At 37.2% G+C, this 24,104-nt stretch overlaps 3 protein-coding genes across 11 annotated transcripts in view; 2 read left to right on the top strand and 1 right to left on the bottom strand.

Moving 5' to 3' along the window:
- Positions 1–39: 39 nt before the first annotated feature.
- LOC105209686 (calcium and integrin-binding protein 1) lies at positions 40–1,682 on the bottom strand. Its single transcript, XM_011180234.3, has 5 exons — positions 1,282–1,682; positions 1,194–1,228; positions 894–1,141; positions 635–836; positions 40–577 (listed from the first exon to the last, which is right to left on the bottom strand). Exons 1-5 carry the CDS (start codon positions 1,330–1,332, stop codon positions 556–558), a joined length of 558 nt encoding a protein of 185 aa, XP_011178536.1. The 5' UTR covers positions 1,333–1,682; the 3' UTR covers positions 40–555.
- Positions 1,683–1,850: 168 nt separating this feature from the next.
- Positions 1,851–11,906, top strand: LOC105209687 (protein Aster-B). Of its 6 annotated transcripts, XM_029038754.2 has the most exons (12): positions 2,416–2,543; positions 3,150–3,398; positions 3,452–3,659; positions 4,920–5,012; positions 5,259–5,823; positions 7,325–7,541; positions 7,617–8,562; positions 8,623–8,875; positions 8,991–9,121; positions 9,195–9,391; positions 10,538–10,844; positions 10,905–11,664. In XM_029038754.2, coding segments are annotated over exons 3-12 (2,910 nt in total). In that variant the 5' UTR covers positions 2,416–2,543; positions 3,150–3,398; positions 3,452–3,657; the 3' UTR covers positions 11,104–11,664. The 6 variants fall into 6 exon arrangements, with proteins under 6 accessions (XP_054082349.1, XP_011178537.2, XP_028894585.2 ...); XM_054226374.1 differs by lacking the exons at positions 3,150–3,398; positions 3,452–3,659 and adding an exon at positions 1,851–2,031 and having other exon boundaries at positions 2,173–2,543; positions 10,905–11,666; XM_029038751.2 differs by lacking the exons at positions 3,150–3,398; positions 3,452–3,659 and adding an exon at positions 11,681–11,906 and having other exon boundaries at positions 1,857–2,543; positions 10,905–11,025.
- Positions 11,907–19,618: 7,712 nt separating this feature from the next.
- LOC105209688 (uncharacterized) overlaps positions 19,619–24,104 on the top strand; it is a 31,497-nt gene continuing 27,011 nt past the window's right edge. Inside the window, exons 1-2 of one of the 4 annotated variants that reach the window (XM_054227280.1) lie at positions 19,619–20,577; positions 21,444–22,770. In XM_054227280.1, coding sequence (XP_054083255.1) covers positions 21,566–22,770 — 1,205 coding nt within the window. In that variant the 5' untranslated portion in view covers positions 19,619–20,577; positions 21,444–21,565. Of the gene's footprint in view, positions 20,712–21,380; positions 22,771–24,104 lie in introns of all 4 variants that reach the window. The other 3 variants (XM_029038694.2, XM_011180239.3, XM_011180238.3) reach the window with 3 other exon arrangements.

Genomic DNA, 24,104 nt, shown 5'->3' with positions numbered 1-24,104 from the left:
CCTGCAATGTGTTTAATTCATTATAATTTAAAACACGAATAAGGTAAATTAATAATTTTATTTATCAAATTTGACTTACACATATGTATATAGATGGATTACAATACAATATCATAAATGCTCATTGGAAGTATATGAGTTCCAGCATATTTAATTTTTAAATGCACCGTTTTCTTCCATTTCTACTATTTTGGACTGGGTCATGACAATTATGCGATACATTTAATGCCTTCACAATACCATATGTTTTGTTGTTTCAAATTGGAGTAAATTTATATGGCTTAAACAAATAAAATTAGTTGAATTAACGGCAATTTCTTAACGTAATCACTCGGTTGTCACAACATTCTCACTTCGTCGAGTAAATGTTATTGATAAATATATATACATAAGTAGTTAATAATGGTATAAATAATTAATGTAAAACATTCGAGATTCAAAAATATAACAAGGAACATACTAGATATATAGGTGTATAACTTTAGGTAAATTGTAAAATATGAATGTAAATATGTAATTTGTGTTTCCAGATATACCGGCTGTATTTTTGTGCTTTTAAAGTCTTATGCGAAAAGAACTGTAGAGGAAGAAACAGATAATTAAATTTAAAAAAATACTATCGCTTTAATCATACTTAAGGAAGTCTCTAGACTTATCAGTGACATGCTCGAATTCCGGAAATGATAATGCTCCATCATCATCGAAATCAGCTTCTGCCATAATACAATGTATTATCTCTTTCATATCCGAATCGTCTAATTTATTGTCTGGGCCGCATAATCGTTCAATAACTTGTTTTAGATCCGAGACACCTAGCATATCATCACCGTCGAAATCTGTGAAATGTATTTATATTACATTTACTTTAAATCATTATATCTTCATTTTTTTACCCCAAATGCGAAAGGCATACTCCGCTTTTAACTTTTTGGGGCATGCATCACTGAATACGTTCATCATGTCTAAAAAGTCTTCAAACGTCATGTCACCATCTTCACTGGAGCTAAACACTTTACATATTCGATCACCGAAAGGGTTCACCCGCAACTCGGGATATTGTAATATTTTGCTCATTGACAATTTAGCATTCTTGTTGTGGCCAACCTTCTCGGGAGCGAGGCTTTTAAATTTTTTATGGGCACTGTAAAGAAATGTGAACTCAATCGGTGTTACAAACAGGCGTTAATACTTACAGGAGTATCTCTTTTTTCGAAAAAAATGTCAAGTCCTATAAATAAATATGGTTAAGACGGTATATATTAAGGGATTTAAAATATTTACCTCGTAATCTTGTAGCTCTTCATCAGTGAATTGGCTCTTTGTTTGTCCCATTTCGCTTCTTCAAACGTGAATCGCAATTATCACCGTCAGTTGCTATCCGATCGCAGAAAACCACTCCCACTAACCTTTCGCCGTGAACAGACAATTATTCTTAATTCATTTTCACAATAATTTACTTATTTGTTTTTTAATGCAAATTAATCCCCAATAAGGAATACCACAACAATTTGCGAAAAGATGCTGATGCTGATGCTGATTGTCAGAAATATCTGCTCTTCCTTTGGCTTGTTTATTTTATTTACGAATGAGAGAAGTGCATAAATGAAGAGAACGGGTGACACATAGAAAAAATTATAACACTAGTTTTTTTCAAAATTTCAAAACAAAATCTAATTCCTTTACAATTTGTTTCACTACGAAAATTAAATGCTTTCAAATTGTTTAATTAACTTTAGTAGACAATAAAGAAACAGCAAATACAAAGATTTGGAAATTATATTATACATTTCTAAGAAAACAGTCAAATATTTTAAGACACAAATGCAACTCAGCTTAATAGGAAATATAATTGCTCTCCAAAATAGAAAAAACAAAATTTCGCACAGAAATGAAAAAGTGATAGAAAACTTTAAAAGAAAAAATTTTTATAGTGCGAAGCTTATAATAATTAACGAATGAAAGATAACATTTCCGTGCGCATTAAAAATATTTATAATATAATGTATAATAGCTAACAAAGGAACAATTAGTGTAAGTTACACCGATAAACCACTACATGGCAATTCTTAAGATACAGAAAACTCAAAAATCGACCTTTGAGAAAGTAGTAGTTTCAGCTGAAAAAAAAAAATTGATGTAAAAATTATACAAATTTCATTAAAATGTCTTAAGGATTAAATACGTACAAGACGGACTTAATGTCTGAGCATACATAATCAAAGGGGTAGCGCTGAACCACTGTGACATTAACTGTGGGAAGTTTAGATTGTCATGAATTGTGCCAGTACTAAAAGACAACAATCCACAACAACTACAGCAATTAATAATACGGAGGCAGCGCCATTCACTTCAACATCACCATCACCACTATTAGTAACCTCTTCAATAGAACAGAGAAACTACGTTGCAAACTCGGACTCAAATATAATTACTACTTCTACACAGTGTAGTGACATAAAAAAGGAACGACCAACACCACCTCCCAGATCAGGAAGGGCCCAAAAATATACTACAGCTGCGGCGCCGGCTCAACAAACGCTGATGTAAGTTATACATTTGTTTCGGGTTAAAGTTCATTTTATTGTTACAAAACTATTCCAAATTCGGTTCTTAATACATACAATTCAATATACTCAGCATGGTTTTTGCATTAATATAATCGCTGTCTTCTCATAATATCGTTAATAGAATTAGTGCTTAACTGCTAATTAAAACCACTATAAGAAATAAGGATGTAGAGTCGAAACCGAATGCCATCCAAACGACATTTAGATTATATTCATTTGAAGAATTAATGAAAAGCAGAGCATTTACATTTAGGTCTTATAATTTTTGTAGAGCTTGCATGCAGTTATTTATTTTACAAAGTAGATCAAATGTAGTTATGCATAAACATTATCAATCATTTCTATGGGCATGACATGAACCAACATATGGTTAGTTTTATCACACAAATTTGTTTATTAAAACAGCCAGGTACGTGCGCGACAGAAACCTACTCAAATAATGTTAAACATTGGCGAAATTTCTTAATGTTCTTTTTGGAGCATAAAATCCACAACAAAACAAAAAAGATAAAGCAACTTGTGTTAATGTTTTTTCTCGCAGTTCTCTTGAATGTGACATTTTACCATTTCCTTCTCCACTAGGTTTATAATTGTTGCTATTATTTTTGATTCAGTCGACGAGGTGTCTTTTTCAATTAGCATACGTAGTGATAACCGCTTTGCTCTGCTCTACATAAGCTGCTTTCGACGATACTCGCGTCAGTTGAACCATTGGATCACCCAAGTTTCATACATTTGTACCACATTCGCGGCTTCGGTCATTCGTTCATAACTAAATGAACTTTTATGAACCAAGGCTATTAATTAATCAATTAAATGAATTGTTAATAGGTATGCATGTTTACTTCAAATAATTGTATATTACTAAAGTGTGCATTTTGCAGAAGAATCTTCAATCAAATAATATTAGAAACATAAAACAAAAGAGCAAACAGCTGTTGGATATCCCGGAAAACATATGAGAAAACAAGGAAAACCCAAATATGTAATATATTGATTTTCCACAACAAGTCTGCCCCTTTTACGAATAGTTTATTAGTAGCAGCAGTGTGTGATACGCGTTGAAACGTTGAGTGGACAAGTCTCATTTATGTACGTTTTGTAAGCTGTTACATTTACTCAACCGCATTTAAGGAGGTCTTGAAACATTGCCTTAAGTTCTTGCTACATTTTTCATCTTCCTTGAACTAACATAAACCGCCCGTAAATGTACTTGAATGTTTGTACTTTTAGCATGGTACTTTAAAACGTGGAAGTAAATAAACAAATTGTGTTGATTTATTGAGGTTGGCAAATGCGTCTAGTGCTAAAATAGTGTTAAAATCTATTCGAATAATTGTTGATAATACATACATATATACAACCACGCAACATACATAAATACATTTATATATGTAAACTGTTATCTCGCTATAAAACTACACTTTAATAATCCAACAAATACATATGGGATTCTAATCGCGTTTTTTAAAAAGTCTAAACACATTCTTAAATCCCATGTTAATTAAATTAATCAACAATAGAGCCAACACAACTAAAACTATTGTAGGTGTAAGGCATTAGTTTCAATTGCTAAACCTCATTCGTCCTATAATGTACGAGTATAGTAAAGCAAAGCTAAATGTTCAATAATATTGGAATTATTCAATGTTCGATCAAACAGTAGATTCTAGTCGCTTGTTGTCCGTGCTTTCAACACACAAATGATTTTATAGAATGGCTTTCACCGACCTATAACCATGGTCACACCATTTTACATTTGCTATTGTTACATGCTAAGGCTAAGTACTACAATTATTTTATTGAAGAACTGGTCTCTCTCTATAAGTTCAGTTTTCACTGTTTCCAATTTGTTGGAATATTACTGCCATTATCTGTGCACCTAATATAATTCAGATAAGCAAATCCATATTTTATGACCAATATCAGATGTCACCACCAGACTTTGCTTGCTTACACGTAAACCTTTGGGGTTTTGCAGAGTTTTTCGCGCAAGCGTTAGTCGAACCTTGTTGTTGGTCGCATGGACACATTTAGTTCAATCCGCGTATTCATTTATCAAAGTTCCCAGTCATAAATCCATAAATTACTGAGCCACATTTGGTTTGACATGACTAGGCGTGTGGAATACATTGTGATTTGGTAAAATTTAATTGGAGTTATGAATTGTGCATACATATACATATATAGCTCTTTGTATTATTTGCTCGTGAATTTGAATGTTTTCTTTACCACCTACCTTACTTACTTACAATTAGTGTATAATTGCGATTGTAATTTACATATTTATAATTTTTAATTTAAATTTTTGTTTTTGTTTTATTGTTTGTTTTTTACGGTAAATTCTTGTAGGATAAAAAATATTGAGAACATATCAACTCATGCGAACGCTGAGGAAAAAGATGAAGAAAAGGAAGAAAAAGATATTTGTTGTGGTCCCAACAGGTAGGTATTCGCATTTGGTTGAAATTAGTTTTACTTTGCTCCTCCGCTGTAATGAAATCACAAATATTTGCTCATACCGTAACGAAACGTTTTAAATATAACTTTTGATATTGCACTCGCCCTTCATTTGCATACTTGTGAAATTCTGCATGCACTGTTTCCGATTAAATATTTTGCACTACTTGTTTCACTTCACTTAGCCAATATTGCACATAAAGTCTTAAATGATTGTCATTGTATTCGCAGGAAATCTTCCATCACCGAAGATATTGGTGCAGCACAGGTCAACAAACTCAAGCCAATCGAAGAGGGAACCGAAGAAAGCAAAGCTATAAACACTAATACTACGGCAACTGATAATGACGCAGCCAATGTAGCTTCTGGTAACGTTCAGGAACTCGGAGGCGGCGATTCCAAATTGCCGTATAATACCTTGTCTTCAACCACTGTCAAAGTAGAGACTACTGAACACGCCCCTAATTCATCAGAGTCTGAATCGAATTTAGTCTCCACTGGGTCCCACAAATCCACACAGAACTCCATTAAATTCTCAACAGTGTCGGAAACACTTGAAAGTCTGCTCAGTGACACTGACAAAGCCCATACAAAGGAAAATCGAGATTCAGTGGTTGATACCACAGCGGACGGACTGTTACATAAGACAATTGCCGTCGAGAGTCCACTAAGCCGAGATAACTCAACCTCGAGTGTTTTTGGCAAAACTAAATTATCTAAAACACCATCGTTTTCCAAATTATCCAGCAGCTTGCAGAGTTCGCTGGGAACACTTAGCGGCAGCCGCCCTGATGAGGTGAGTTCAGACAGCTTGTGTAATCCGTTATCTATAGTTATCGCGGAAGCGTTCGTGAATTTGATGGGTGCGCGCGGTGAATTACACGGTGCGTACAAAGTTTTAATTTGGTTCGAAACATTACATTCGTGCTTGCATATTTAGCATAGAGTTTAGCAAAATTAGCAGTCAATATGGGTGTGGTGACGAGTTTGATGCTAATGTCCGCCGTTTGTGAACAGTTAAGATGTCAGCTGAAACAGGTAAATCTAAATTGCATTTCATTTTGCATTAGCTCTTCTCTGTCATATCTAAACTGCTTAATAGCTGATGAGCTTAGCACATTCACATTGGAATTCATTAACTTATTCAAGGCATTTTAGTCAGTGAAATCCTAAATCAACTCAACTTTTGATGAAATTAGTTCTCGAGTATTTTCCAAAATAAGTAATTTAATCTTGCGCTGCTAAAGGAAAAGCTCACTGTGAATTAGAACCATGTCTGTTGTTGTAGTTATCTCAAATGTTTATGTTCAACGGCATGGAGCTTTCACTGATAAGATATACATTTAGTTCTGATACGCTTTAATGCAGATCGCTCTTTCGCATGCTCGTCTACAAACGTTTATATGGAAATTCGCATTTTCGTAGTACAAACTTGATAGTCTCCTTGTAGCACTTCTTATGCGGAACCATCACATATAGTACATAGAGGAGTTCTTGATTTGTAAGCGATCCACAGCTGCGTACAACACTTGTGCGCTTGCTAGTTTTCGTCATTGACAGGTGCAGGCGAATGGCCCACAAACGTCAGCTTTGCAAACGGTATCATTAGAGAGCGCACTTATCAGTGCTGGCATTGGCATTGGTAATTATTGATATCCATAAATGAAGGCCAAAAGAGCGACGAGCCAAATGTTTCTTTTCTGACGGCGGCCAGTAGTGATTCTCTGGCATGTGGATTTACCAGTCGTTTGCAATCGGTTGTGGTGATGTAAAGCATATAGCATATGGTCGCGTGTGAGATTTTCGAGTTGACTCACTTGCTTTGTGTTTTAGGCTAGTTTGATATTTTCTTTGTGAATTGAAGTGAAGCGATTCTTAGCCAAAAGGAAATTGGGGATATTTTAAATTTAGTCATTTGTTCTATAAGCTTTGCAAGGGCATTTTAAGGTAAGTTATCTATATTTTTTACCATGTGGATTACACTTTTTTATCTGCAAACGTTATAAACAATTATCGGTAATTGTGGAGAGATAACATAACGGTTAAATTTTATTTGAACAAACGTATTCACACCTGTCATACAACGCATAATACTAACGATTTATGACGCCACATATCTGTTAGACAGACATTAACCACCGGTTTTGTGCTCGAGCGAAATACCCTTTTATTTTGTACATTCCTATGCGCAGTACATACATATTTATGTCTATCAAAATATATTTGTACACTTATTTTCCACTCAATTAGCCGGAAATTCTGTTCTTAACTGTTATTTGATGTTGATCTCATTTTAGGACACCATCAGCAAGTCCAGCGATACCTCTGGAGAGTTAGTGCGCGGCATATGCGACGATTCGAGTGCTGTTGATAAGCCAAAAGGCGGTTCGCGGCTCTCGGAGCGAGCCAAAAAGAAGTCCTGGTACAACGTCCTCTATCCGAATTACAAATCTCGTGCAGAGGACTTCAAGAAGCTCTTTAAGGAAGTACCGAGCGAGGAGCGTCTCATTGTAGGTGTGTAAACAACTAAGCTCAGTACCCAAATCGTTAATTATAGTAATGATTCTTCCGATTTCTTTACCTTCGTAGATTACTCGTGTGCATTGCAGCGCGACATACTCGTGCAGGGACGGTTGTATGTCTCCCAGAATTATGTGTGTTTCCATGCGAATATATTCCGATGGGAAACATATTTAACCATACGTTGGAAGGATGTTACGTCAATAACAAAGGAGAAAACTGCTCTTGTCATACCGAATGCCATTTCGATTTGTACTGCTAATGAAAAGTACTTCTTTGCTACATTTACAACACGTGACAAGGCGTTTTTGATGCTCTTTCGAGTATGGCAGAATACGTTGATGAACAAGCAAATGCTACCGCAAGAAATCTGGCAATGGGTGCATAATTGTTACGGCGACGAACTTGGTTTAACCACAGACGACGAAGAAGACTACATTGATCCGACCACAGTACCCACAGAGAACGAAGGTGACATTGATTATGTATCAGCACTAGAAGACGCAAACTCTATTGTTAGCTCAACTCTCACAAGCGACTACAACACGACACATTCAACTCTCAACGCCAACATCAGCGGCGGCAATAGTTCCAGCACAAGCAGCGGCGGCGGCGGTGCCACTAAATCCAGATCAAGGTCATACTTTTTCAGTTCGAATAAATCGATTTCGAACTCTTTGACCACAACGTCGACAAGCGGTTCAGATAACAAAGCAAGTGACAATAACAGAAACGAACGCGAATCCATAAACACAATGAACGCGAAGGAGTTAACACTGACTTCGGTGAAGCCCGACGATGATGCTGGCAAGAGTAAGATGGGCAGTTCTACTACCAATGAAAGTGGCAGCGGCGCCAGTAAAGACACAAAAAGTTCAACGCTTAAAGCGCAAACGCATGAAAAGCGCAAAGTCTCAAAGAGTACGCGCGTCCGAGATGAGGCGGCGAGCAATAATCAAACCAATTTGCCTACAGATGTCTCTGGCTCTAGTGACTCTGAAGAGAACAAAACTCCGTAAGTTTGTTTTTCGACTCCAACCGCATCGCCAATTGAAATTGATGATTTTTTTTATAGTTTTGTTGCAACGGCGGAATGCACATCAGCACATGAGGGCCGTCAATTAGTACACACAATACTTCCCATAAATGTAGATACGCTCTTCAACTTGCTCTTCTCAAAGTCTAAATTCCTAATGGAATTCCATGCGATGCGCAAGACCGAGAATATGTCTTTCGGCGAATGGGTAACTGATGAGGACGGTAAGAAGACGCGCGCTGTGAGCTTGACCGTGCAGTTAATAGCTTCCGTGGGACCAAAAGCAGCCAAGGTATACGATAGGCTAAAGCACCCATGGCCACCAAGAAAATTGCAGTTCCAAATGATATTATTATTATAAATATTGTAGGCATTTACTGATCACCTTACTCTGTTCTTATTTGTAGGTTACCGAGACGCAAGAGATGCGTGACTGCAGCAAACCGGGCGAACTGTATTCCATAGATATAACTAGTGTTAACGCTGGCATTCCATATGCTGATAGTTTTAGTGTTTTAATGCATTACTGCTTCGTAAGGTAAACTCAGCTCAGAAATTAGAAACCAAAGTGCTGTAATCGTTTCATTAACGCATTTATCGCACATTTACAGAACCGTTGATGACCACACAATGTTGTCTGTCCATGCGCAAATTAAATACAAAAAATCCATTTGGGGTGTCGTCAAGGGCTTCATAGAGAAGAACACTTGGGCTGGCTTGGAGGAGTACTTCAACGCAATGCAACAGGCTTTGCAAAGTGAGACCTGCATACCACCCGCCAAGGCCAAGGGACGACGTCCACGTCGCGGTAAGCACCACAAACTAATAATCACCACTGCTAATGTCACTGTTCACGACAAAATTGACCAATATTCGTATAATACAACCGCTGATTCGACAATCGATGCCACCACCACCACCTTTTTTGTTACTGCCATTGCCACTGCCACCACTACCACTATCACCGCTACTGCTTCTACTTCTATTGCTTCCATTCCATCTGCCAAACTCACGTTCACCAAAAAGTCCCCCTCTAGTGTTGCGAACAACATCAGCGTCACTAACAGTTACAATCGAGAAAGCAACAGCCCACATCATCAACACAACCACCTCCATTGCATTGACAGTGTTGAGGATGTTGATGCCGTTCATCAACATCAGCAGCATTGTGGCCACCATCACAATCATCACCAAGCGCTTCGTCAATATCCTTGGTTCGAAAATCATAAATACAAAATTAACAGCCAACAACTACAGAACTCAATTCACAAAGTCTTAGAAGTGCATAAGGAACATGTGAATTTCAATAGCAATGAAGGTATAATTGCAGAGCCTCCGGTAGATTATCCCAAACATGAACTCCCCCCGCATGAAGTAGCGTTAATGTCAATTCGGCTTCTTTACCTCCTCCACCGTTAATACACAAACTTATAAATCGTTGGCTTTGGGCTTGAAGCTGCCAAGACCACTTTTCAAATTGTAACGTAGAGGAAATCGCTGGAACAGCGGTGTTGAGAGAGAAGAAAAATGTTTACCTTGAAAAAAAATAGATTTTTGATCTTGCTGCTCTCTTCTATCAAAAAGCAATATTTTGAAAAAGTGGACTCAGCAACTATGTAGTCCAAGCCAACGAATATTACACTATGGATTTATCGTGGTTCAAAAATTCTGTTGTTTTTATTTTGTGAAAATATTGACCAGTGCAATTCCGCTTGCAGTTTCGCTTTGGAACATTTTGAAAAAAAAAGTAGGACTTCTGGAGCTCTGGCTGACCTGCGTTGTATAATTTTTATTGCTGCCTACAAACGTTTATTTTCTTTTAAACATACCCACATTACATACACTTGCCCATACTGTGCCTGTATCAAAATTCACATGCGCATGTTGATAATATCCTCTATCAGTTCCTCATCATTTCCTTTCTTTATTTTTATCCACTTTTTTCTCAATGAAGGTACTGCGGCCCAAGCTCGCCCCGCGGAAGAAGTGCCCGAAGCTCAAACTAAAAGCGAAGCAGTTGAAGTGGCCGTGGCCACCAGTCGGCGCAATGTGCCGCGGCTACCGCTCGTCACCGCACAGCAGTCCGCCGTCGACCCGGAACCGCAAAACAAGCACAAGTGGCTGTCGGTGTTCGTGATTGGCCTATTGTGTTTCTTAATCGTTCTAAATGTCATACTCCTACTTAAGCTGTGGACTTTGGAAGAGCGCATCGACGAAGATGTGAGCAATAGAGCGCGCTTACCAAATTTGGCTGCTTTGCGGTGAGTCTTTCGCCATCCAGGTGATATGGTTTCACATCATTTCCGCTCTTCTTCTTGCAGGGAATTGCCGAACTCGAACGAAGAGTGGGTGGAGTTGTTGCGTCAGCAGGAGATCTTGCACGAGGCAGAGCTGAAGAAGTGGCACAAAGTGTTGCAAACTGCCATTGAATTGCTGAAAAAGGTGAGCGCCGTGTGCGAATTTATTTACAAGAATGACAAACTAACACAACAGATCGAAAAGATCCATGAGGAGCTCTAGTTCTAAACTCACACACTCAACTGCATGAAGGAGTTTCACGTCAATAAACAACTAATTTTTATAACAGTTATCCACACATTATGAAACATACACACGCATATATATATATAGCGCCATAACCCCGTAAATAATTTGTAAGCTTTCAATATACAAGTATATTAAGCATTAAAACGCTTTATACCACATAAATGAAATGTAGCAAATTGACTAATGAGAAACCCAAAAAGGCACTGATATATTTACATGTATATGTGTTAGTTACAATCGTTTATACTTAACCTAAGTTCGTAATACACACTGAGGTTCCCCGTTTAGTTGAACTTACTAATGACTAAAAAGGAAAAAAAAAATATTTTCAATTAGAAAATGTTTTAACACACTCAAAAGCTATGGAACAATTCGCGCTGAGCCATTTTGAGCCACCAATAACTGTAACAGATTCCTCTATGTTTTTGTTGTAAAATCTTTTTTTTTTTTTGTATTAATTAATTTTAATAACTTTACCCTTAATACTCTTTTATTTTACTCTGACCAATTGACTTAAAACAAAATTATCGGTTTTTACGTATCATTTCAGACTGAACGGACATTGGCCGCTCTCATATTTCGCTAAAACCTTTCTAACAAAATTTTGCAATCAGCACAAAGAGACAAAAAAATTACGGTAGCTTACGCTCAGAGTTAACAATGAAAGTGAATCAAAGCGTACTCGTACTCTTCTAGCATAAATTCTCCTAAATGACCGGTTTTCGGCTCGGTTGTTGCAAAAATCAAAACGGACAAACTGAAAACCGCTTGGGAAATGCGAGAGATGAAAGTCCGCAAACGCTTTCGAAAGCTCAGTCACAAACAGTTGTCTCTCAACATCCACTAGATTCCCGTTAGTATATAAATTTAATTGATTTTGTTGCTTATTTCCAACGGTTTGTTTTGATTTTTCCTGCTAATTTTTCAATTTTAGTTTAATTGCAAATAGTTTATAATTTTAGTATGAAGATAAAGTGCGATTTGTTGCTTAGGCTTTAGTTAAAAACAAATCAATTTACGAATTGAATATAGAAGATTATGAAGATTATGTATGTGTGTACATATATATATATACTCCAAAATGTACCATTGTATTTTTATTATTGTACTGTAGTGTAAACCTAAGGTATTATTGAGGTTATCTGCTAAGCGTTGTAAGCCGATTTATTGTTAAACCAGAATATTGTAGTAATAATTTCCGCAGCGTCAAATGGTCTCTAAACGGGCATGGTTTTATTGTTGTTGTGAGAGCAAAGTTTATTTGAGCTTTGGTTTCGAAGCTTTTGAATGCTCATCGCTCATTAAGCGACAATGAAGCCAAGCCATCCAGCACACACAGCGAAAGATTTCCATTGCGAAAAAGAAAAGGCAAAGCAAATGAAGGAAAAGCGCTAAACATACATACATACATATTTGTGTGTGTGTGCTCAATTGAGATCTGTTCAAGACCGAATTATATATTTTACTGGCTCGTCATAAGTGTTAGTATATATTTATATTTGTAATGTTTTAAGTATATATATTTTTGTAATGAATATTTTCAAGTTCCATTAAATAATAATAATGATTATGATGCATGCGAATGAAAAAGACAAGTCAAGTAAGATTTAGGAGGCTAGCAGAAAATATTTATAACAGTGCTAAGTGCTAAGTAAACTGCATAATTGTTAACGGTAGAGGACAACCTCAAATATATAGTATTGTTCGCAAACAGAAAGTATCTCATAAATGTGAAAATCGCTAGTACATAGCATACAACTACATATGTAAGTTATAATCCAGCCACACAAGGGCTTAGAACGGCGCTTCTAATGCGAGTCACATTAATCCAGTTTAAGGCTGGCGAAGTACTATAATTATAGATTTGAAAGTTACAACTTTAGTGGATAGTAGTGGTTAGGCGTGAACGCCGCATTGCTAAAACCGTTACTTATGTTACTGTATGTAAGTAAATGTAAGCGAGTTAGCCAACAGCAATAATTGTGCAATATGCAATGGCAACTTGAGTAGAAATAATAAAAATGTTTGAACAAATTCAAATTTATACAAAAATAATGTCAATGGAATTCAATCGTGGAAAATTCAATAAAAAATATGCTGAAAATCTTTAATTATACAAATAACAACTTTACTAGTTTTTTTTTTCAATAATTTTTACTCGTTTATCATTTGTAAACGTTTAGCGTTCAACATGTTTCCTTAGTTTGTGACACAGCCTAAATGTATGCTACATATTTCGCTAGTTTTGTGCAGTGACAATGTGAGTGGTGAAAAAGCTCAATACGCTGAGTTGTTTGGCCGAGCTTCATCTCCTATGAGATGTGATTGACAAACGGCGTAGGATCCTATGAATGGAGCAAAGCAAATTAAAATCAAAAATATGAAATTCAGTGCAGTATGTCCATATATATATCGTCTTATAATGGCAAACAAATTTGATTTATTTACTTTACGCGCAGAATATGTAATTATTTTTTATATTATATACATATACAGGTATACATGTATGTATTTAGCTACATCTGCAAACTGACAAACAAGTAAGTATAAATATATATATATATATATATATGTATGTATGTAAATGCCTAGCTTATCAAGATATTTTGCGAAACTTTTGTGAATTCGCTGTTTTTGTTCCTTTGAGTTCACTGCACGATTTCGTCTGATAAGCGAATGTGAGTTGCAGAAACTATGAGCGATAATGATCAACTTCTACAAACTGTAATACATAGATATCATACATATCAGTACATAGCGATCATTGACCCCATATATACATACATGCATTATGTACCTTTATATAGAAGAAATATATACTACAGATTAAAATATAAAGTTATATATATATATATATATATATATATATATATAGAACAGAACTTTATATTTTATATATATTTATATTTTATATATATATATAAACAAGGAATATATATATATATAAGGAACAAAAACAGCGAATTCACAAAAGTTTCGCAAAATATCTTGATAAGCTATATATATATATATATATATGTAGGTAGACTTATGTACAATAGCCATATATACATATGTATTTACTCGTATTTACTAATGACTTCTTAATTTCCTGGGCATAACGGTACACAAAATGCGTAAAAAGCGTAAGATCGGTGAATTTAGCGACTGCTTTTGCACGCACACAATCAGAGTGGCAATAATTCGCATATCAGTTCATGCAACAACAACAAATAATTGCTGAATACGCATGGCTACGAAATTTCAAGTTCAACAAGTGCGACAACTGCGAATCCACGCACAATCGCACATACACACACACGTGGAGATGGATAGTACATACATATATGTATATACATATACATATGAAGGTGCGTAGATATGCATGTTTGTATGGGTGTACGAATTTAGCAGCAATGGAACAACACCGGTCGGTCATCAAAACAGCTTTCAGCTTGCGTCGCTTTCAAGCAGCAGCGAATCTTATCAGAATGTTGCAAAAAACTAAAACTAAATACAAAAAAACCGCCAAATGCCGAAAGCAAATAGGAATTTGAGCGATTCAAGCGAAATAATAAGTAAATGGCTATTGACAAAAGCATATGTGCACGCAACGCTATAAAAAGTATACGCACACATTTATACATACATACATATATATATATTTTTTATATATATATATTTGTGCAGAGCGTTTTGATTGTGGCTCGACGGCGCTTTCTGCGTATACGCAACGTGTCAGTCCGTCGAACGGTACTAGACCCCTACAGCCGGCGCGCTCACGCACGCACCCCTCACCAAGCTACACGCAGCTGAAGAGCGCGACAGCTGTGGAGTGGTTGCCAGCGGCGGGAGAGTTACTGAGTGCGTGGGTTTGTTTGTGTATGTGTGCGTGCGCGTGTAGGCGTTCGGCGCACAAGATTTGCGTTCATAAAATTATTTTACAATGTCACACACACACACACACGCACACACTCTCACGCACATTTGCTGCGTAGCCGAGGAGAATTAGACGCATTGATAAGAGTGAATTTTATAGTGTGTGCTCATAAAATTTATGAGTTGTATAAACACACAAACACACATACTTACATGCGTGCGTATATTCGTATGGAATTGCTTCATTCTCTTTCGTTTTTTGCTTTCGTTTTCCACCAAAGAAAGATAGACAGCAACAACAAAGGTCCATAAATAGCATTAGAAAATCATCGTTACTAGTGCATTTGGTGGCGCGCAGCTCGAGATCCAGAAGTATCCATCGGATTAGCACAAACAAATAGAGATCTACAACTATAATATATATGATGTGTTCGGTGTAAGCACCAGTCACTCGAATCGACAAAAAGTTCAACTATATACGAGGAATAGTGAACCATGTAAGATGTCTCTTTTTGTAAGCATGTGATGGAATTGTCGGACCAGTCATACCCCAATTGTTGGGTAGCAGTGGGCTCATTGTATTGATGGACTTGTTCTTTCAGTGTGCGGATCTCCTTCCCCCATCCATATTTTTCTTATCAGAAAATCAATGTTTTTGTGCTTACGACAGATTTGTCGTAGAGACGTCCAACTCAACTCGCCCCGCTCCTCTGATCTTCAAGCAAATACGCATTAATTGGCTTTTAATCGCCCGAAGTCATTGACACCGACTATACGGTGTCCAAGAAAATTTATTCCGCATTCGTCGCATCAGTCGGCGCCCGCTTTGTTGATCTGAGCGAGAAAAAAAGAAAAACAATAATATGCGCGACTCCGGTGATTTAAGCGAAAAGCAGAGCATCTAACGAAATTTGCATTTGGATTTGCATTTTTCGCATTTCAATTTCAATTTGCAGCAATAGAATCCATTGTTACACTGGCTTTGGCGCCTCTTTGCTTGTTGTCTGTTTTTATTTGAAAAGTGTGAGCATGCGTCACAAATCAACAACGACACCTCGCAAATGAAGGTGAACACTCTAAACTTTCGAGCAGAAGAGAATTGGTTCGTGAGTTCGTGAGAGTTTTGGTAATACATTGGATGTCATTAGTTTTTATTGGCTAAACCCAACTTTAAAGATTGCCGATTTAAAATGTATGGTCCAGTTCATGAGCCATCCCTGCGGACGTTACAGCATTCCCAGCAGTAGAGCGACATCTTAAAACTGCGCTAATCTGTACTACACCCAATGTTCCTTTTATAATTATTGTTTTTTGCTTCTCACTTCCTTGATTTTTGACTACCGTTCCAAGAAGCCACCTTTCTTGATAACAGATCATTTATCATCCAATATGGTTTAACACCAGCTCGTTGAATGATTGACTACATTTTACTCTTCTTTCGTATTCAACATATTGAAGGAGAGAACGCTCAGCTAATTTGCTTCATGACGTCACAATAGCATTTTAATGTTTACTCAAAGGGATAATAGAATACCATACTTGAATATGGTATGGTCAGGTGTAATCAATTGTTACAATTGAGACATAAGTACATATCGCGTAGAAGAAAGCCAAATGTGAATTCTTCAAAGATTCCTATGCAACAGTAGATAAAATTGTCGTTAAATGAGAGTAGCAAGTCTCGTGAAGCACCTATCGAGACACTCACACATGAATATAATTATGCACATTCACACTTGAGAACTATCAGTGTTATCTTCAATTAAAATCGCGAAAACAGAAATTTGCATGCATATCTCGAGCGAAAATCCCGTATATAAGCTCCGACACTATTTTAAGGGATCAGAACGCAGAACGACGTATTAGTGAATTAGTTCGTCTCCCATAAATGTGGTTAGATAGCTGTGCATTGTGAAATTAAGGTGCGTAAAAACTATCTAGTTTGCTCAAATAAAGATAAAAGTAAGACATTTGTACTCACATACAGACTTTTTAACGCGACAATTAGTCGAAGTGCGACATTGCAAACGAGAGTATATAGAAACAGAAGTGTTTCAATTAAGTGTGAAGTGAAAGCGTGGGACTCGAGTTCTGTTCTGTTCTGTGAAATGCAGTGAATATTTGTGGCGTTTTTCCCAAAGCCAACCAGCTTCGATTGGCTTGAGAGTGTATGACTTCTGAGTGCAAACAAGCAAATATGAAGAGCTGCAGATTTCGCCTGCATGTTTGGCAAACAAAAACGAAGCAAATAGTCAGAGTTCGAAGTTCACACGCTTTGTTCAGCACCGGAAATGAAAATAATTTGTTAAATTGTCAAACATAACTGACTGTCAAACCATTGGAAAATAATATACATTATTAATATAGAACAAGTAAAGAAGAGCTAAGTTCGGTTGGGACCGAACATTTTATACTCTCGCAATTTATTTATTTAATTTTATTAATATAACACACGATTTGACCCACATATTCGTCATAAATATGGTATAAAGTCCATTGAAAGTTGAAAACCCTAATATTAGGTTAGAAGCACCGAGGTCCTCATGTTCGATATATGGGGTCTTGAAAACTTAAGGTCCGATTTCATCGATTTTTAGAATGGGACTGATACACTATAAACATAGTATTTGTGCAAAGTTCTGCACCGATATCTTCACTAGTACTTACTTTATATATTGTCAAGTAAACGATTCAGATCGACTTCAAAGTTCTGGTATATAGGAAGTAGGCGTGGTTGTGAAGCGATTTGGCCTATTTTCACAACATATCATTGGGAGCAAGGAAAATATTACAAACCAAATTTCATTGATATTGGTCGAGTAGTTTCGGAGATATGGTTTCTGACCCAAAAGTGGGCGGAGACACAACCACTTAAAATTTTGTATACCAATTTGGGTGAAGCCCTTCTGTACCTTCTTTATAATGAAATTTAAGGTTTCTGGTGTTTTCTCTTACTGAATTAAAGCATTTTTAGTAGTTTCCAACATAACTTTTGTATGGAAGGTGGGCGTGCCTCCATTTTTGGACTATATAAGGTAGTAACTAAAAGAAACGATTCTAGTTTGATTCATATAGCTTAAGTAGTTTACTAGATATGTACAAAAAACTTAGTAGGGGGCGGGGACACATATGTGGCCCCTTCATAGTGCGATCCTTTGTACCAAATTTTATTTCCATAGCTTTATTTAAGGCTTAGTTCTGGCACTCTATGTGTTTTTGGTTTTCATTTTGTGGGCGTGGCGGTGGTCCGATTCGAAAGCAACCTTCCTATGGTGCCAAGAAAGAAGTGTGCCAAGTTTTATCAAGATATCTTAATTTTTACCCAAGTTACAGCTTGCACAGACGGACGGACGGGCAGACTGACATCAGGATTTGAACTCCACTCTTCACCCCGATCACTTTGGTATATATAACCCTATATCTAACTCGTTTAGTTTTGGGTGTTACAAACAACCGTTATGTGAACAAAACTATAATACTCTCTTGAGCAACTTTGTTGCGAGAGTATAAAAAATATTCATTTACTTTTTTAACAAAAATTGTTTTTCACTTTATGTGCATTTTAATTCAATTTCGAAGTTCTCATACGCAACTGATCTACATATATACCTGTATATGTACATATGTACATCCAACATAAACATATTTTTTTTTTAATTTCTGGTTTGCCAAATTTACATCACAATTGCTGACAACCGGTTATTCAACACGTGCGAAAGCTTTCGCGCTGTCAAGGCTTCAAGTGCCAACCCTTATGCGAGGTACTTGGCTTCCCCGCTTCATTCAGGCAAATATTTTCAAATGCTAACTCCGCATAGCGAAATATACATATGTATGTACATATGTAACACACACAAATACATTTCTAATGAATGGAAGCTTCCATTGTTACCTTTTCCTTGCAAGTTTTCGCACCCCTTTGCCAAAAGCAGATTTGCAAGCATCAGGAAATAGCGAAACTGGCAGCAGCAACTTAACAGCAGCTCAAATAGGAAGTGAAGCGAGGCGTGAAGTGCTCTTAATCACTTGACTGTCGCGCTCTCTTCGCAACATTAGTTCACTACTCTCTTCTACACTCTCTTAAAAGCGAGTTGGTTCGATCGCCAAAATTCGAAACAAAAAATATTTTCAGTATTTCCAGTAAGATTCCAGCGCTCACACTGCGCAGCTCAAGCCAGATTTGTGAATCGGAGAGCGTTGCTTAAATGCAGTCTTAAGAGCGTGCAGTCGGTCTGAATGCAATTTGGATGAGTGTGTGAGTGTTCATATGTATGCTTGTATGTTTGACCGGCAAATAGTAAAGCAGCGCTGCGAGCCTCATAAATACATATGTACGAGTACGTATGTAAGTGTGTATATACATAAATAAATAAGAATTTCTTCTTAAACATATATACATTATTTGTGCATCTAACGCATAGCGCTCCTATGCATTGAGTTCCAAAATCTTGTATTAACATACATACATACATATGTACATAATGGGATGTGGTTTTGTTGGATACATACATATTTTCGTGCGCATCCTCGTACATACACCTGTATCCAGAAGGCTAGTACATAACTAGACATACATTCATACATATATATTTACTAGTATATGTATATATGTCTGTGCGTGTGTGCTCGACATCAAGTAAAAACGATAAAAACGCGGGAGATATTTTCGAAAAGCGCTCCAACAACAACAACAGCAGCATGTCACTGTGTTGGTGTACACGAGAGTCGCCTGTAAATGTTAGCTCTAAGAGCGCGCAAGTGTCCCCTGTAAGAGCGGCACTGCTGGGCTCCAATGCGCATCGATCGACAGCGCGGGCAGGGGAGGGGGCGTTGTGCAGAGAGTCAGGCAGTGCCCATGGCTATGGCTGGCTGGCTGGTTGGCCGATGTGCCAGGGCTTGATTTAAATTCACCGCATACAGACGTTCCGTGGTCTTTGACGACGAAAGACCAGATCAGTTGAGATCACGATCAGCTCGATGGCACGACGCGTTCAAGCCAATCGCACCACAACAAGTACCTAGTAGTACAATAACAATAATAACAATATCAACGCTTGCAAACGAATATTCAAATAACAACAAATATCGATCAGAATCAAAACGGAATCGGAATCAAAAGCAGCATAAACGCAGATTGAACGAAAGCAATAAAAATACAAATAAAAATAAAAATAAAAATAACTAAAAATACCTAAGTGCATACATACAAACAGACGTACGTACAGCGATCGGGAAATCGTTGCGTCTCACTTGATTTTTCCGGTGGAATATTTCTATTCTCTTTGTTGCTTGTTTTCAACTTTGTTTATTTTGCTCCAACACACATTTTCCTTGTTCCCCATTGTTGATACAAAAAGATTACAAGGCGATACACATAAGTAAATACAAAGATATGAAAAAAGAATTCGATGTGGAAATAATGAAATAATTGTGAGCGAATGAGTGTAAGAAACAAAGAAGAAAAAATCCAAATTAGATAAAAAAACTTGAAAATGCATTTGAAGAAAGTGTAAATGATATGAAAATGCAGATAAATAAATGAAAAATGAAAATTAAAAATGTTTAGTGAAATATATTAGAGAAAAAAAGGTGAATAATATTTACATATTATATATAAATACATTTGTATATATGTTGTATATATAAGTGAGTGTATGTGACAAAAATGTGTCAGCTGTGAAGAGTGAGGTATGTGTGAGATTCCTGCAACAAATAAATTAACGGTGTGTTTAACGTGTTTTCATAGCCCAATGCGATTATATACATGGCTATACTTATATATTATGTATGTAGGTAAATTGTATGTATATGATGTTGTATCAGAATTCAATAAATATTAAACCCTTCCGTATTCCAATATACACAAAAGAGTCTAAATAAAAAAAGTTCCAAAAAATATACTGAAGGTACATATGTATGCCTACAGTCAGTATGTATTGTCTATACATATATACTTTAGTTCAGTTCAGAATAGGTTTTTATAAAAGGAAGGCAAATTGTTTAAAAATCGAAACTTTCTGTTGCTTTGATAAGCCGTGTGAAATGAGGAAATTCGTATTATGTTGAAATACATACTTCAATACATACCTATATACATATACATATGTATATGCACATAAGGGCATACTAAGTGCTCGTTTTCCAGAAACCATTATCAGCAGAAAAGAGCGATTAGAAGACTTATCTAAAATAAATTATTTAGGCTAATAATGTCAACGCTTTGTGCTTTCTCAGTCGGGAAGAAAGTATATAGTAAAGCATACATACATACAAATATATTTATTTCGAAATACATACATACATACATTCATTAGACATGTAGAAAACGATTCTAAAATAAAATAGTTTTATATGAATTTATCTCTCTACATTAAATTAATGAAATCACACAGTTCGCCATATAATAATACATACATATGCACTCAACGACCGTTAGTTACCTATGTAAATTGAAGGTGCAATCCGCAACTTGGAGCCATAATGAATTTTTCCGTGCTTAAAAGTATAAATCAATTTGTGCCACAACAACAACAACAATTGTAAAGACGTAACAACACCAACAACAAAGCAGGTGATAATGATTATTTCCAAAGATCTTTTTATATTCGGCGAACAAATATTTGCAACAATCATCCCAGAAAGCGGCGCGTCACCGACCGCACAGCAACAGCAATCCACAACGCAACAACAACAACAATTAACGCGCCAGGATCCGGCCGCTATTATAAATACAACAACAACAACAGCATTAACGACCGACATTGCAGCAGCGACTGAAATATTGCCCACTGTGAATACAGTTGATGCAACAACAACGAAATTGTCAGCAAAAGACCCCAAAAGCGTTTCAATCATCTTCGGAGCAGCTGATGCTAGCATTCTTGTGGACGCGAAAACGGATGAAGTCGCAAAGGAAGTGAAGCTAAATAACACACAATACAGCAAACAATTGCAACAACAGCAACCGCAGCAGCAGCAGCAGCAGCAAATGAGAACCAGAAGCAGAGAAAGCCAACAGAAGAGTCAAAGCGGCTGCGGCGTCGAAAACGGCTGCAGCAGGACAAACAAGCTGACTGCGAATCAGACGGGAAAGCGGCAACGCGAACACTTGCTGAACAGTTTCGGCACGGCAACGGCGGCCGCGACAAAAACAACAACAACGGCAAACGCGCCTGCAACAGGAAGCCACGCGGCGACATCGGTGATCATTCAGCTGGAGGAAGAGAAGAAGCCATTAATGAAGAGAAATTTCGCAAAGATAATTGCAAAGCCGCTAATTGCAGGAACAGCCAACACTGGCACTGGCTGTGGCTCGGTCAGTGGCTGTGGTACGGACACGAGTTGCGGTGGTGGCAAGGTGGCGATCGCATGCATAGACGCAACCGCAACAGCAAATCAAGCAAACGATTTCGCAACACACGAGGTAACGCCGTTGTTACCATTACAACAACAACAACAACAACAGCAGTTGCATCCCGAGTCACAGCAACAATTGGAGCATACAATCGCCGACCAACGTCTCCAATTGCAACTGCAACTTCACTTGCCCGCGGCTGAGGAAGGTGCTGCCACCGACGATCTGCCATCCGCTTCGACCACAACAACAATCGCCGCCACTTCCGATCGCGGCAGTTACGACACGACGACCGCAGTCGCCGAATCACCTTTTGCCGGTCACAATTCAAGTCTCAACTCCGACGAGGATTTGCCGTCATTGACAACAACAACGACGACGACAACAACAGCCACAATGAGCAAAGTCATTTTGGGCAACAACACAAGGTTGGTAACAACAATTCACATTAATTTTTTTATCACCATCATACATATGCATATGTACATATTGACATACTCGCACATACATACATATGTATGTATATGCCTTTAGCTACGGTTGCAAGTATGTATGTATGTATCGTATGTGCATACTTATTTCCTGTTTGCGTGCAGCTGATATTGCTTCCACTTGTATAATACCTGCTTGAGCATACACACACACATGCACATGCATTTTTATTAGTGTCTTAATGGCAATACATACATACATACGTACAGATGATGGTCGGTCGCGTGTAAGATGCGGCTTTATTTGCTGTTTTGCTGTTACCGATACACGTTTGCGAATTGGCAATTTGCAGTTTTATTCCTCCACACACACACATACATAAAGACATACATGCCTCCATCTGCTTTTGCGTCTTTTACTGCCGTCGGTTGGTTGGTCGAGGAATTGCCGATTTACCTGCAGAGGCTGCACAGCGCTTACATGTGTGTGTGTGTGTGGTTGTGTGTAGAAATGTGAATAATTTTGCTGAATGAGGCGAATTACTTGCGGAAATTGTGATGCACTTGGGTTGGGCCTTAATTGCTGCCACAATGCGGGACAAAGTAATTGCCCGTCGCAATACAGACATATAAAACCGCAGAGAGAGTCGAGTAGTCTTAGCTGTTGTTTGAATGCCATTTACACTATTTGCATTGGCGGTCAAAATGAAGAGACGATGATTTCGTTTTGAAATTTTGCAGATGCTATTTTCTCTTCAAGAAGCTGCTCATTTTTCGGAACTGCCGATATCGGACCACTATATCATATAGCTGCCATACAAACTGAACGATCGGAATCAAGGGCTTGTATGGAAAACTTCCGCATTTTACTACATATCTTCACGAAATTTGGTGTGAGTTATTGTTCATAGAAATAATTTAATCTCCGAAAAAATTGTTCAGATCGGTTAACTATAGCATATAGCTGCCATACAAACCGAACGATCGGAATCAAGGGCTTGTATGGAAAATTTTCGCATTTGACGTGGTGTCTTGACGAAATTTGACATAGATTACTGCTTAAGGTAATAATATAGTCTCCGAAGAAATTGTTCAGATCGGTTAACTATATAACCTTAATGTTTCTAGCAAACAACCCGGCTAAAAAGAATTAGTAAAATGTTTTATTTTTTTTACTTACTTTTTCTTACGTCTTTAGATTTGCTTAAACACATAGTTACTAAAAGAAATGCACCTGTGAAGGGTATATTAGCTTCGGTATAGCCGAAGTTAACGTTTTTTCTTGTTTCGTATTAGTTTTAAGAGGTTTAGGCTTTTGGAATTCGCAACAA

This window comes from Zeugodacus cucurbitae, chromosome 3 (genome assembly GCF_028554725.1).
Source record: "Zeugodacus cucurbitae isolate PBARC_wt_2022May chromosome 3, idZeuCucr1.2, whole genome shotgun sequence".
NCBI classification, from domain to species: Eukaryota; Metazoa; Arthropoda; class Insecta; order Diptera; family Tephritidae; genus Zeugodacus; species Zeugodacus cucurbitae.
The sequence above is the reverse complement of the archived record's forward strand: the minus strand, read 5'-3'. Positions and strand labels throughout refer to the sequence as shown.